The sequence below is a fragment of the Vespa velutina genome, chromosome 2, assembly GCF_912470025.1.
Source record: "Vespa velutina chromosome 2, iVesVel2.1, whole genome shotgun sequence".
Classification (NCBI taxonomy): domain Eukaryota; kingdom Metazoa; phylum Arthropoda; class Insecta; order Hymenoptera; family Vespidae; genus Vespa; species Vespa velutina.
Genome location: NC_062189.1, coordinates 13125047 through 13140046, shown reverse-complemented (window position 1 = coordinate 13140046; position 15000 = coordinate 13125047). Strand labels below are relative to the sequence as shown.

The 15000-nt window shown below is 35.7% G+C and overlaps 3 protein-coding genes across 8 annotated transcripts in view; 1 reads left to right on the top strand and 2 right to left on the bottom strand.

Moving 5' to 3' along the window:
- Window positions 1-6921, bottom strand: part of LOC124946537 — an 11667-nt gene extending 4746 nt beyond the window's left edge. Inside the window, exon 1 of one of the 3 annotated variants that reach the window (XM_047487323.1) lies at window positions 6001-6921. The gene's annotated coding sequence lies outside the window, so the exon portion shown is untranslated. Of the gene's footprint in view, window positions 1-2579; window positions 3369-4773; window positions 4969-6000 lie in introns of those variants that run through there. The other 2 variants (XM_047487324.1, XM_047487325.1) reach the window with 2 other exon arrangements.
- A 3521-nt stretch (window positions 6922-10442) lies between these two features.
- Window positions 10443-13949, top strand: LOC124946539 (eukaryotic translation initiation factor 3 subunit D). 3 transcript variants are annotated; one of them, XR_007100116.1, is made up of 5 exons: window positions 10443-10706; window positions 10778-10823; window positions 11015-12651; window positions 12726-12852; window positions 12979-13949. XR_007100116.1 is itself a non-coding variant. In XM_047487329.1 (3 exons), the coding sequence occupies exons 1-3, from the start codon at window positions 10539-10541 to the stop codon at window positions 12478-12480; spliced, it is 1680 nt and encodes a 559-aa protein (XP_047343285.1). In that variant the 5' UTR covers window positions 10443-10538; the 3' UTR covers window positions 12481-12676. The 3 variants fall into 3 exon arrangements, 1 of the variants encoding a protein (XP_047343285.1); XR_007100115.1 differs by having other exon boundaries at window positions 12726-13949; XM_047487329.1 differs by lacking the exons at window positions 12726-12852; window positions 12979-13949 and having other exon boundaries at window positions 11015-12676.
- The window catches only part of LOC124946542 (probable low-specificity L-threonine aldolase 2), a 3267-nt gene continuing 953 nt past the window's right edge, over window positions 12687-15000 (bottom strand). The window contains exons 1-4 of one of the 2 annotated variants that reach the window (XM_047487331.1): window positions 14219-14774; window positions 13939-14056; window positions 13784-13867; window positions 12687-13614 (exon numbers count right to left, since the gene is read on the bottom strand). In XM_047487331.1, the coding sequence (XP_047343287.1) occupies window positions 12728-13614; window positions 13784-13867; window positions 13939-14056; window positions 14219-14275 (1146 nt within the window). In that variant the 5' untranslated portion in view covers window positions 14276-14774 and the 3' untranslated portion in view covers window positions 12687-12727. Of the gene's footprint in view, window positions 13615-13783; window positions 13868-13938; window positions 14057-14218; window positions 14775-15000 lie in introns of those variants that run through there. The other variant, XM_047487332.1, reaches the window with a different exon arrangement.

Genomic DNA, 15000 nt, shown 5'->3' with positions numbered 1-15000 from the left:
TTCTCAAGAAAAAGTAAACACTAGTTAGTTTCAACGCGCTGACGAAAGTATCAAATCCATTCATTTTATCGCATTGCACCGTATCGAATCGTCGTGACACTATCAACACAATGTGACGTCAATGATAACTTTCGGAAATATGTCATTTGTTCGCAATCCATACGAGAATTATCGCATTAACGTGAGGCTCGTTTCACGGAGCAAACGATTATATCCTATCCTTTTCTTTATCTTTAGGGTCCATGGAATTCCGAAGGTATACATTACGCGTATTTATACTCACGCTACTTCGAGGAAAAGTGATATCTCATTGGAACCACTCGGTTCTCTTTCTATGGTAAGAGAGAGAGAGAGAGAGAGAGAGAGAGAGAGAGAGAGAGAAGCCATCAGCTTTTCACATACATTTCCCTTCCATCTCTCTCTCTCTCTCTCTCTGTTTTTTATTAATTGAAATTTTTCAAAATTTGTGCTATGATATTCCTATAAAAGATTAATAATAATAATAATAATAATAATAATAATAATAATAATAATAATAATTTTAATAATGATGATGATGATATAATAATAATAATAATAATAATAATAATAATAATAATAATAATAATAATAATAATAATAATAATAACAAGAGCAAATTTACAATAACAAGAAAGAGATTGTAATGTAAAACAATTTATAAATTCGAAGAAATGATCACGCAAGCCTTCATCAAAATCGATGACAAATGTCTTTCGGAATCGCGATTGGAAATCGAGCGATGTTAAGAATTGTTTCGTATGTAAGTACAAGGTATCATATTCCCAGATGTATATCTAACATTTACACGTATAAGCATGAGTACGTAAAGTTTTAAAGGACGAAACGATATCGAATAATACTTAGAATCGTATTTCACGAACGACGTCATGAGTCATGTCAATCACACGTAAGAAAGATCGATCGTACAATCAATAGGTTTCGTGTCACTGAATCGCAACATGAAATTCATCATCCTTCTTACGTTTAAGTACAACACGTCCCATACACAAGCGCGCGTGTGCACACATACACACACACGTATACAGATATCGAGCTGTAAAATTATCAGCAACCGTTCAGGGAAAACCTTGATAGCGATCCCAGCTTACTTCGAATCGCTTAAATCCTTTGATAGTGATCTACGATACGATGTTACCGAGAATGAGAGAACGTGCGAAGGTTGTTCCATTAACGCGAACGACCTGCCCATTCTTTTTTCTTTTCTTTTTTCATTTTTCTTTTCTTTTTTATTTTTTTATTGCCCTCTTTGCCTCACTTTTTTTCTCATCTTTTTTCTTTCTCCTTCCTTCTCTCTCTCTCTCTCTCTCTCTCTCTCTCTCTCTCTCTCTCTCTCTCTCTCTCTCTCTACCACCTCACCCCCCTCTCTCCCGCTCTAAACGTCATCGTTCGCAAAGCAGCCAGCCGCGGAACACGCGGCGGTGGGCGTGGACCTCCTACCGTTGTGCCTTTGAAAAAAAATTCGAACACCGTTCGAGAGGTTTCTTTTCCCCGAACTCTCCTTTTACACGTTAACTACGACCTCATTTGGGTTCGTCGTGCTCCATCCCCTTTTCGTTCGTCGTTCGCCACGATAAATCGTAGGAAGGAGGAGGAGACAGAGCACGTTCTTCTCTTTCCCCTTCGCCCCTTCTCTAAGCTACTAACAGCGCGACCTTGCGATCGTTCATCTCGACGCATTCGGAATATCGAGAGAACATTTTAAAAGCGGACCAACTCGGAGAGAAGCGCAACCCAGGGGAGATGAGGAGGAGACGAATAAAATTCGCGGAACTGCCCTACCATAGTCTCTCTACCTACTTTAAACTAACTACTACTATTACTACTACTACTACTACACTACTACTATTACTACATACACACACACACACACACATATAGACACACATGTACACACCTCTCTCTATTTATCTATAACCTTTATAACTCGGCCCTGTCGCGTAGAATCTAAAAGCGTATTAACAAGAAAATAAGAAATTATTTTTGGCGCCATTCGCGTAGCGCCGCGACGCTCGACTTTTTAAATAAAACGCGACACAACGTACACGTGACTACGTGTCGTTAGACGATAATAGGATTCACTCGCGCATACGCAGACGAGTTTCGTCATACCGGACTCGACTTAGCATTTATTTTTGTACGGTCTTAATAAGCCTCCGATTAAATTGGAATCGTGAGAGACAGAAACAGATAGAGGGAAAGAGAGGCAGAGATAGAGATAGAGAGAGAGAGAGACAAGAACACGATGTATTCAAGTCCACTCTCTTATCCTTCGAGATAATGAAGGGTTTGGATTTCCACTTATTTAAGAATATCGACGAACATCAATATTACAATTTTGTAATTCTTAGTAATCAAATATATAGTTAGAGCGAGATATTAAACGACGAAAATAATAAAGTTCGTGGTCGGACATAAATTAAAGTATTTAAAAAAAAAAAAAATATGTTATTAACGTTACTTTTAACGATAATATTCCTTTTTTTTTTTTTTTTTTTTTTTTAATCAAGATAATGACTAAATTTAATGGGTCAAATTACCTCAAATATAAAATGTACACACGTAGGAGGCGGCGGCATTTTCGCGGGTTTCGTTTTAAAGATTGCGTGACGTCATTTTCAAGATAATTCCGTCCTCCTCTTCGCTCAACGAACTCTTTCGTCTCGTCCGTTCTCTATTTATCTCTCGTTTTCGTAGTTGTACTCTTTCTTGGAGGTGCGCGCGCGTGCTCTCTCTCTCTCTCTCTCTCTCTCTCTCTTTCTCTTTCTCTGTGTCTCTATCTCTCCCTCTTTCTTTCTTTTTCGAGCCCATATGGGAGAAACTCGACGTCATCGTCAGAACACGCACGTACGTGAATGAGGCAATTTCTAACGAGCGTGTGGTCTTCTCTCTTGTCACAGTGTGCAACATACCTACCTAACGTGCGCTCTTATTCGTGCTGTGGCGTGAATGCACGTTGAGTAGGTTGCATATATATTTTATCATCATAAATGTATTTAAAAAGGAACAAAAGGGAGGGAGGGAAAGGTAGAGGGAAAGAGAGAGAGAGACACCTTGGATTCGTCCCTATTATGAACATAATAATAGAATAATGCGCCATTGTGCGTAACGTTAAAGCGAAGTCGACGTATTATTAGATATTATTATTAGTCTTCCCAGGAAAATCGTCTTCCTTTTTTTTTTTCTCAGTATTTCACGCCGATAGGCTTGGAAGTTGTTTGGCTCGTTACGCTTACAAGCAACAGTAGGAAAGAATGCAGGTATAAAACGATGCGTAAGCGGAGGATTCAACACTCTTTTCTCTCTCTCTCTCTCTCTCTCTCTCTCTCTCTCTCTCTCTCTCTCTCTCTCTCTCTCTCTCTCTCTCTCCCTTTATCAAAAGAATTTTATAAAAATAAATAATAATATTAACGGTAGCAATAAAATATAACTAGTTTTGTTTTCTTTTTGTTTACCCAACAAATTCTCCCTACCCAAACGCAATTGATTTTGAATGACTCGAAATATTTCGACTTTTTAGCTTTTATTTATTTTTTTTTTTCCCCCTACATTTACCCCTTATCTTTACGCTTCGCTACATTTATCTTAAGTGGGAATAAAAAAAGAAACTCTAAGGCTGCTTCCGAGAACACAAGCATTTCCAATTAGCTTGTAACATCAATGAATATCCGAAAGAAAACACTAACGAACTGGTTTGATAAGGTTCATAAGAATGCATTTAGCGTAATCGATTCTACGAAATCCTTCGTGGCTTATAATCTTAGTAAAGGCAACGGTAATGACGATTTCACGCTAAACGTTGCGTAGTCATACAGTGCGTGCGCGTGTTATGCGTTTCCGAGACGTTGATAATATTATCAAATGGGTTAATTTCACACGAACGTCGCGATATGTTATGTGCAAGCAAACAGAAAAGGGAAAAAAAAAAAAAAGAAGAAAGAATTAAAAGGAAAAGAAAGGCAAAACAAACATTATTTTGCACATTTTTGCTAAGCGCACTTCTAACCTATTTACAATGAAATAAAAAAAAAAGAGAGAGAGAAAGAGAGAAAACAAGGAAAAAGAAAACAAAGAAGTAAATTTGTTTGTATCCTTCCTGGACATTCGCGTTTTCGTCATTTCGCTCACGTTGATCCGATTCATCTTACGTACGTACATACGTACGTACGTATGTACACACACGCACACACCCATACACATGTATATACACACATCCATGCATACGTCACTCGAAGCACTTCGTATGCAAATACGAAACGATGGAACGATCGTTGTAGAACTTAATAAATTCAAGTAACGGTGTAACCGGGATTCGTTTACCGAGAATCCGTTTTTGATTCGAAAAAATTCGTCGACCTAATGAATATTCATTGGATACTATAATAAAGAGAGAAAATAAAGGAAGAAACATCGAGTAAATAAAAAAAAAAAAAAATGGAGATCAAATGCAAATGATTTCTCAGATTTCCAAGACTAAAGTGCTATTGTTAGAAGTCATAAAATCGATTCGTCTAAGTAAAATAAAGTCATGAATTCTACAATTTTAGAGTAAAAAATGATGGAGGAAAGGAGAGGAGTAAGGAACGAGGAAATTTGGTTCGTCACAAAACGCATACCATTTCCTAGTAATACCTCTTTGCTTGTCCTTGAACACAAACAACATTCTGTCAACCTTGGAACATATCACAGTACTGCTACATATATATATTTAACTAGTTATTCTTTTTCCTTTACCTCGTTTACTCGGTATATCCACTTAATTCTCCTGTAAATTTGATCGCTACGGCCGCGAAGAGAAAGAATATCTCCTTGGAAACGCGAATGAGAGTAGCAAAACGACTGATATTAGCTCTTCCAAGAGTAAACGCGCGAGCTAACGATTTTCACGACCACCAGCGTGAAACTAATAAATAACAAGAAAAGAATTACGATCGGCGTTCTTGGTATTATTACGTAAAACGTCGACACGGTCTTATTGTCTATGTTCCGTTTCATTTCCTCCATCGATTCTAACGGAATTAAAAATTTTTGCATTTCAATTGCATCGCAACGCATCAACGTACATACGTAAATTGAATAAATTAATTTTTACGGTCTAACATTCTATGATATAAGACATAAGTGATCATCAGATTAACTGTTTTTATAACCGTCTGTCTATTGTATGCTATTTATATAATGTATACTTCTTTCTTTTTTATACACACACACACACACATCTGTTGATTTTAAAGGGTAACGATAATTTCAAGATATTCAATTCTAATGAATATCTTAAATTCTTACAAGAGATCAAAGTAAATGAAACACTGAATAAGTTAATAGAATATTAAATTCTAATAATATTATCGATTTAGGAATTACTTTTATGGTTTTATGTGTTACTTATACAGTGTGAATTTAGAATATATTTTTATATACGCAATACTTTAATACTCTTTATATTCTTTCCAATTAAGAAATTCCTTTATTTTGAGGTTAGGAGTTCCATAGTCACACAATACTACAAACATATCCTATGCATAATGTTCTTTGAGTCTTGTAATAAACTAAATATCAATAAATATAAATGTTTCTAAATTTTATCTGCTACAATTAATATTAACAAAGAGAAGTTTTCTCAATTACCATTGTATCGGATATAATACAATTCGAAAAAAGAATATATAGATTTGATTCAACAAAAGAAGAAAAATAATTCTTTTGCAAAGAGTTTATCTATCTTTCTACTAGCATGCATGTTTTAATCTATGCTTCATATTGTATATTTTATATATTTTTATGTTATGTATTTCTTGAAAAAAGTGCTCATTTTTTTATAAACTTTTTCCACGTTTTATTATCTATTAAATAGAATCTCCAACTGGTTGAAATGTATGTAATCATATCTTATGTATCTCCAAATATTATAGAAGATAAAAGTTTTACTACAATAATATAATAATTTGTTCATTCGCTTACCAATTATTAATTCAGTAATTGTCTCGTCCAGATCTCCTGTTCCAAAGAGTGCATTCAGGAATAAAAAAGAAGAGGAATAAAGCAGCGACGAATTGTCTCAAGGAGAAATTCTCAGAGAACTTTCCTCGAAATACATTTGGCTCGCACGTTTATAATTGCTTTCACCGTTTCCAAGAATCGTTATACTTTACAGGGAACGTCGATGGGGGTCACATATCACTGTCGGACACTCTTAGTTGTACACCAAACGTACGTTGTAGACAGGAAGAAAGTCGAAAAAGAAAGTCTCTCGGTTATATCTTTTAAGAGAGCGTTAGAAAGAACGCCATTTCGATATATCTTGTAGCACGTTGAGACTTCCCTCTTTCCGTTTCTTCGAGGAACGACGTTGAAGCAGCTCGGCGAATGGGAGAGTGGAAAGGTATATAAAGAGAAAGAGAGAAAGAGAGAAGACGACGAAAAGAAATAAATCGAGATAGAAAAAAAGAGAAAAATATGGTGGATTTCTAAGAGACTTTAAGACGTCACGAGAAAAAGAAGAAAGAAAGAAAAACGAAGATACGACCTTATCCGCGAGGATTCTCCACGAGCGACTGACAGAGCGACTCCACTGAATGAATGTATAATTACCGACGCGGCCGCACGCGGCGGTAGGGTAGACGGAGTGGGGATAAAGTACGGGAGAGCGATTGGGCGAAAGACGGTGAGGGAAATCGTGGAAAGCGGGACAGTGGCTCGATGAGGTCTGAGAAGCCTCGCTTATTGCTGCCGCCGACGCCGTCGGCGAGTGTGCAAGGGCCGAAGGCTCTCCCCTTCTTTCTTTTTCTTTCTCTTCTCTTCCTCCTCCTCCTATTCTCTCGATCCGTATACGCGCGTTTAGGCGAAAAGGTTTATGCCTCAGGGAAAAGTGGATTCCGCCTAACTGGTTTACGTACGAACTCGCTCGCATCGCGTCATCGTTCCTATCTACGGAACTCGCGTATATATGTATGCACTGTTCTGTAGCGGTACGGGCAACGAGCCATCCTCTCTCTCTCTCTCTCTCTCTCTCTCTCTCTCTCTCTCTCTCTCTCATCTGCGTTACGATATCCAGAGAACGTCAACGATTTCGCACGAAATCGAATGTCTACTCGAACGCGCGATATAAAGCTTTTTAGGAAGACCCTCTTACGATAGAAGTCAAATTGTTTTGATAGAAACCTTAGATAAGTATTTATCCGAAGATTTAACCTTCTATTCTCTCTCTCTCTCTCTCTCTCTCTCTCTCTCTCTCTCTCTCTCTCTCTCTCTCTCTCTCTCTCTCTCATTTTTTCTTTTTATTAAGTTTTTTCTTTTTTATGAGAATTGAATTACCTTCACACACACACACACACACACATATATTAGTTGAAAGTAGTTCACGTATCTAATTGTATAAGAGTAATCGGAGCATGGAGGTAGCCATCTCTCGTCGAACGTTCTTCCATCTTCATCCTTCTCGCCCAGTCTTTACCAAGAATTTAATTTCAAGGTTTTCTCGGTCTAGTGAATCGATAGTACAGAAAGTCATGCATTAAACAGAATAGTAATGATCCCAATAATGGTAGACGTGCCGTAGAAAATAATGTTCTGGGAAGTACTTTCACTCTAACCGGTAATGGCGTGCTGCTGAAAGTGTAATGTATAAATGGCTATTTCGTGATCGTTTAACGATGCAATGGAAATGACGTGTTGTCCTCCCACATAGATTATGTTTTCCGATAAAAGATGATTTCTTTTGTTATTCATTTTCCTTCTTTTATTTCTTTTTTCCTTTTTTTCTTTCCTTTTTTATTTTTCTTTTTTTTTCTATACGATTCTTCGTAAGGAAACTTTTTAATAAATAAATATATATATATATATATATATATATATATATATCATATCACATCATATTCACATTCGCAAGGAAGATCCTTTCGAGGATGGAAAGGAACGTGTCCGGTCTTTCGACTGGTCAGTCTGGAATATAAGAGGATCGAATCCGTTCCCCTTATGCGTCGTACGACAAGACGCATCGAAGAAAGATTTCTCATTGTAGTAGTAGATGGTTAAAAAGAAGAGGAGAGAAAATTTGAGTGTTGAGCGAGCTGCGGGAGGGTGCAGAGAAAGACAAGAGAGTTCCGCGTATCTAAGCCACGTTATTCTCGCCCGCTTCTAAGTATAGATCGGCTCGTGATCGGTACCCATAAGAATCCAGCTCGTCGCGTGCACACAATATACTCGAGTTCCTTTCACGAAAGTATACGTATACATAGCTGTGGCCGAGTGTATTACCTGGAAGGTTAGTTTCTTTCGATGGTACGTGCAGGGAAATACTTTACGAGCGCTCCAAACCGCATGTTTCTACACTTTGGTCCTATTATATTACCGATACTACGTATATACACGCACATATATCCTTCATACGCAAATTTTCGTGTCTATTCTGATATGGTTGTATTCATAAATCACCGATTATTCTTTACAAAGTCATATACATATATATTATGTATATGTATATGTACATGTATATGATGTATATTATATATACACAAACATGCATACGATATATCACGCATGTATCAAGCACGAGAGTCCTTCGAGTTATTTGGAGAAGACATTAGCCTAGTTAAGGCCTTCCTGTGTACTCATTTCTTATATAATCGCACAACTATAGATTTTCTTTTATCGAATTAACGCACAGATATTTACAACGTTTCATTTCTTATCGCATTTGTGCTATTTTTACAACCTTACACTCCTTTCTTTCTAAAATTTTTCTTTGATGATTAAATAAAATCAACATTTTTTTTTTTATGAAACTCAAACGTTATCCTTATTTATCAACACATATATAATATATATATATATATATATATATATATATATATATATATATATTTTGTACTTTCTTTCGCGATCTTATATTTCGAACACGCTCTTTCTCTCTTCGGTCCAACGATCCAGGTGCCCACCCGGTTGGTTGGTATCCACAGGATCTCGCCAACCATCTGTCCATTTCCGTCTCTCTTCGATTACATTCTTTCGTACGACCTCTCTTTCTGTGAATCTTTCTGGGGAACCGTTGCTTTCGAAAAGAAATACGAGACAGCCTTTCTTAGATCCGCACTGCTCCATTAGTTTTATGGACAACAAATTGCTCCAGACAGCTGTCTTTAAGCGTTTTTTTTATACGTCTTCGAATACAATGACACTGTGTCATACTTCAGAATTATCGAACAATTTTTAATTATTTCTTATAACAAAATTGTTAATTATTACCTCGACTAAAAGAAAAAATTATTCTTTTTTATCGGTGACCTAAATTTTTCAGTTTTAACCAAAATGTTCTTTTTATTATTCCAATAGAATATTGATCTCAATAAAAAGTGAATTTCTTAAAATTCATCCTTAAAAGCATTATTTTTTGGGGCACCCGGTACGAAAGTTCATCTGCCGCTGTTCCACAGCTATACACACGTATAAGTAGACACATATGTACATATATGTATATATATACATATATACTTCCTGAGGTCAAGTATCTCGGACCCTCGATGGACAAAGGAACGCTCTTTTACGATTATGACGCAGGGATAAGCGACGATGGCTACGAAGATCGTGAACACCTGGTCATGAGTCATGAGTACTGAAATATAACGTACTCTATCCGCCCACGCATCACTTTTCTTTTTAACCTACTACTCGATCGTCGAATCGACTTGGTCTGCTAGTACTTAACGATAAGAATATTTTTATGTTATATAAACTAATGGATAAATTGACGTTTATCTTTTTCCAAGAACTATATCAATCGTGAGAATTATTAAGTCTAATGCTAAGTCATGTTTTTTAATTAATTTATGCCATTTTTATGATTAACATTCGAGGACTTCTATGCTCGCGATGTTAATTTAATGTTAATGTAATCTATGTTTTTACATACGTTTAAAAATGCAAAAAAATGCAAAATTAACATCGCTCTAATATAATTATGGAGTTCTTCTTACGTGTAATGTTCAAATGGCTACAAACGTCAAATTACTCGGATGATAATATAATAAGATACATTAGTATTTTTTAAACACCCGGTATAGATGGTTTCCATGGAAACCATCAGGGACAACAGTATTTTTCTGTAGTGATTTAAACCGTTCGTTGCATCGACTATTTTCCAATGTGAAAACTTAAGTTCCTAGATATCCGACATTATTATTGGTTCGATATTCCTTGCCTTTGTATTGGTTGAATAAATAACAAAATGTGTGATTGTTTATTTATTTATTAAAATACAATTAATAATAAAATTCTTTTTCATGGTAACCAATGTAGAAAATGTTTCTTACTCATTCGTTTTATTGTGCATTTGCCTTTAAGCGTATCATCATGCAGAGTTTACAACGAAACGGAAATACGCATTCTATCGTAACTTAATGAAAATGGCGATACCGGTCTTTCCGGCATGAACACTCGCGACACGATGCCAAGTGTATTCTGTTGAGTGATTTTTATGCGTATTTAATTCAACAACGATTATAATGGACGACGTTGTAGAGTTGGACGATTGCGATCACAAAGAAAAAAGAGCGCATTTCCAAGCGCCGGCAATTCAACATAATCCTGACGGCTGGGGCCCATGTGAATTGCCAGATCAATTTAAAGATATTCCTTATCAACCATTTTCCAAAGGCGACAGGCTAGGAAAAGTAAGATGACACATATGCCTTTTCGTTTGATTATCTTAATCAATTTTCATATAAACATTTCTTCATTTTAGATCTGCGATTGGACTGCACCAGCATTCCAAGATAAGAAATTTCCAAGTTTGTATTTTTTTTTGTTTGTACATTTGTATTGTTCGTTTACGTCATTTGTCTCTCTTGTCATTGATCACTTTTTGAGAAATATAATCATTTATAAGAAATATTTTTTTATAAAAATATTTTGACAAAGATGTTCTACTTATTGAAATGTTTCCATTTGGCCATGGTTCGATACTATTACAATTTTGCAGACAAATATACTTCTCAATTTGGCTCAGGAAGTCAATATGCTTACTATCATGATGAAGATGAAAGCACTTTCCATCTTGTGGATACTACCAGAGTGCAGAAGCCGCCTTATCAACGTGGCAGGTTCAGGCACAACCAGCGTAATTTGCGTGGACGTGGAGGCCAGCGTGGTGCTTTGAGTCAAATGCAACAGCTAGGTAAATTGAAGCTACGCGAGCGCGAACGCAAAGGACAAACAAAACGTTGGGGTAGGCAGCAGGGATTAAGAAATCACAAGAATCAACCACCCATTAAGATTCGAGATGCTTCTGTCACTGTACGACCTGATTGGGTGACTATAGAAGAGATGGATTTCCCTAGATTAGCTAAACTATCATTACCTAGCGTTAAAGACGGAGAAGATATACTCTGTTGTGGATCTCTAGAGTATTACGATAAAACTTATGACAGAGTAAATGTTAAAAATGAGAAACCATTGCAAAGAATCGACCGTATCTTCCATACCGTTACTACTACCGATGATCCTATTATCCGTAAACTATCGAAAACCGAGGGCAACGTCTATGCCACTGATGCCATACTCGCTACTATTATGTGCTGCACTCGTAGTAATTATTCATGGGATATAGTGATTGAAAAAATCGGAGACAAGCTTTTCTTTGATAAACGAGATAATACAGAATTCGACCTTTTAACTGTAAACGAAACTAGCGTGGAACCACCGCAGGATGACGGGAATTCATTAAATTCTCCAAGAAACCTGGCATTAGAGGCCACATTTATTAATCATAATTTCTCGCAGCAAGTGCTTAAATCCAACGAACCACGTCACAAATTTGACGAAGGAAATCCTTTTATCTCCGAAGAGGAAGAGAGTGATGTAGCCAGCGTTGCTTATCGCTATCGTAAATGGGATCTTAATAATGGTATTGTTTTAGTTGCTCGATGTGAACACGATGCCGTGATGCAAGGCCCAAATAACGAAACACAATTTCTAACTATTAAAGCATTGAACGAATGGGATTCTAAACTTGCAAATGGTGTTGAATGGCGCCAAAAGTTGGATACCCAACGTGGTGCAGTATTAGCTAATGAACTTAGAAATAATGCTTGCAAATTAGCCAAGTGGACTGTTCAAGCAATATTAGCTGGATCGGATCAATTGAAATTTGGATACGTTTCACGTGCTATCGTACGTGATTCTAGCAAACATGTAATTCTTGGTACTCAACAATATAAGCCCAATGAATTTGCCACTCAAATTAATTTGAATATGGATAATGCTTGGGGTATACTGAGATGTATTATTGACATTTGTATGAAGCAAAAGGATGGAAAATATTTGATTATGAAGGATCCTAATAAGCCGATGATTCGTTTGTACGATATACCTGACAATACTTTTGAGAGCGAAGGAGAAGAAGATGAAGATGAAGATGAACCTACGAACGACGCATTCCAAAGTTAACAGAAGAGAACAGCGATCGTCCGAGGAACCTTATATATCGTGAATCATTTCGTCAACCAGTTACAAGTGCGCGCCTAGTAAATGGCGTGTTTTTATTCGAATCTTCGAAGTAATTTATATCGAATGATCAAATTCCATCATTGTTGTCAGGACAAAAGGATCCTCATAAAAGTAATAAAATTATATAAACACAAAACCTTTCTACGTTTAATACAATATCAGATCACCGTTTATTTATTTAATAGGTTTATGTCGATGATTTGTTTACATCCATACATTTAATAATATATGTGATTTTACGTATAACTGCTTCCACCATCGCGTCAGTAATTTCATGGTACAAAACAAATCTAACCATCGTACTCGTTAGAGGTAAACATTTTATTATTATTTTATCATCCTCCTCATCTTCTTGAACTTGCTGAAGTCTTTCTGCAAAATTTATTGAAGTAATAAATTTCGAATGTATATTTATAAAAACTATATTTGTCTGTACAGTTTTCTCATCGACGGTAAATATTTCGGAGTTTAAATTATTGATCGCTCGTGCGATAAGGGCTGCTCTTTTATGGTCTTCTTTCAACAAAGGTACGATTTCCTCTAGAGCCACGAGTCCAGCGGCCGCAATAATACCAACTTGTCTCATTCCTCCACCTAAAACCTTTCGTATTCTTCTAGCTTTTTTAATGAAACATTTATCTCCGCATAATATGGAACCAATCGGTGCCCCCAAACCTTTGCTTAAACAAAACGTGACAGAATCGAATACAGACACAAGATCCTTAGCCGATACGTTAGATGCCGTAACAACATTCCAAATTCTTGCTCCATCCAAATGCAATTTAAGATTACAAGATTTGGCTAATTCAGACAATTTTATAATCCAATCTTGTGGTACGATCTTACCATTAATTGTATTTTCTACAATTACCAATTTTGAGATTGGTTCATGCAATCTGTCCTTACGAAGTTTATTTCGAAGTAATACTAGATCGAAACTTCCATCAGGATTATTTGGTAAAGGACATAAAGTTACACCTCCTAATTGAGCAGCGCCACCTTGCTCGTGTAAAACTGTATGAGAATCCTCACCGCAATAAGCTTCGCTTCCACGTATATCACAATGAGTCATAACTGTAACCAAACGATAGATAATCGATATTTTAATTTGATGTATCTTTTTTTTTATGTAAAACTAGACCTGTAGATATGTATATACATACATATACATATATATGTATATACAGGAAATATATATACATACATATACATATATATGTTATACAGGAAAAAGACTACAGACTGGCAATTAAATTTCCCATTGTTCCAGAAGTAACAAAAAGCGCAGCTTCTTTTCCCATTAATGTTGCAGCTTTTTCTTCTAGTTCTAAAATAATGATAATATATAACAATAATCATATAATGTAAACCTTTATAAAACGACTAATATTAAAATACTTTTTACTGTCGGATCTTCCTCATAAACATCATCTCCTACTTCTGCGTTGAACATAGCAACTCGCATAGCTTTAGTTGGTTTGGTAAGTGTATCGCTTCGTAAGTCAACAACGGTATACTATAATTAGAGAAATAAAACAAAAATAATATTTTAAGCTACTTATTAATAAAAATCAAAATAATATATTTTATTATTGTGTAATACTTGTTTAAAAAAAATTCTTGATAATGTTTCGATTCGATCGTATAATGATAAATTATTAAATGCGTTTTTTCTTACTTTTTTTTCCAAATCGGACGTCTTGAAAGACCAGTATCCTTTTGAAATGTCGGACATATTGTATAATATTTTTCATAAACAAATTCTTTTGATAGTTCTTATTGCCTTTCGTACCACAAAATGAATTCAATAAAGAAGGAAATAATGAATATACATATTACTTATTACGTCAGTTCTTTGTTAGTTTTGACTTGTAACAAGAGATGCCACTTTTTATACGTAAAAGAAAAAAGGAAATAGTATTGTTTTATTGGTAATAAAAAATAGATTACTTATTCAAGATAAAAAAATAACGCTTCATATGGTCAATTTGTTAAGCGCACCAATCAAAGAATATCTTTAACGAAATGTAAAGCGCTAATTAGATGAATGTCAAAAACATAATCGACGATTTCATACGATGTAGAATTATGATCGATGATTCTTGACGTTGTATTGATGACAATAAAAATCATTCGAATAAACTGTAAACATAATTTTCGCAATTGAAATAAAAAATATGAAAAATATGGTCATGCAGCCATTGGCGTATTTTCCACGAATGAGAGGCTTCGATATTATTCCGCAACGGGAACTTATGCGCCATCTATGAGAGATAAACTGTTGAAAAGACATTAACGACATTGCCGAAGGTAATCTCGACGTTTTACCGTTGAAACCGTCGCGAATGCCACGTGGCTTCGTTTGGAACTGTGAACGGCTCGAATTCAAAGTATATATATATATATATATATATATATATATATATATATATATATATAGAGAGAGAGAGAGAGAGAGAG

Excerpts from the sequence above, each read along its gene's own strand:
- LOC124946539 (XM_047487329.1), top strand. The coding sequence starts at position 10,539 with ATGGACGACGTTGTAGAGTTGGACGATTGCGATCACAAAGAAAAAAGA. Across the intron at positions 10,707-10,777 it reads AAGGCGACAGGCTAGGAAAA|ATCTGCGATTGGACTGCACC; the intron begins GTAAGATGACAC and ends TCTTCATTTTAG. Across the intron at positions 10,824-11,014 it reads CCAAGATAAGAAATTTCCAA|ACAAATATACTTCTCAATTT; the intron begins GTTTGTATTTTT and ends ACAATTTTGCAG.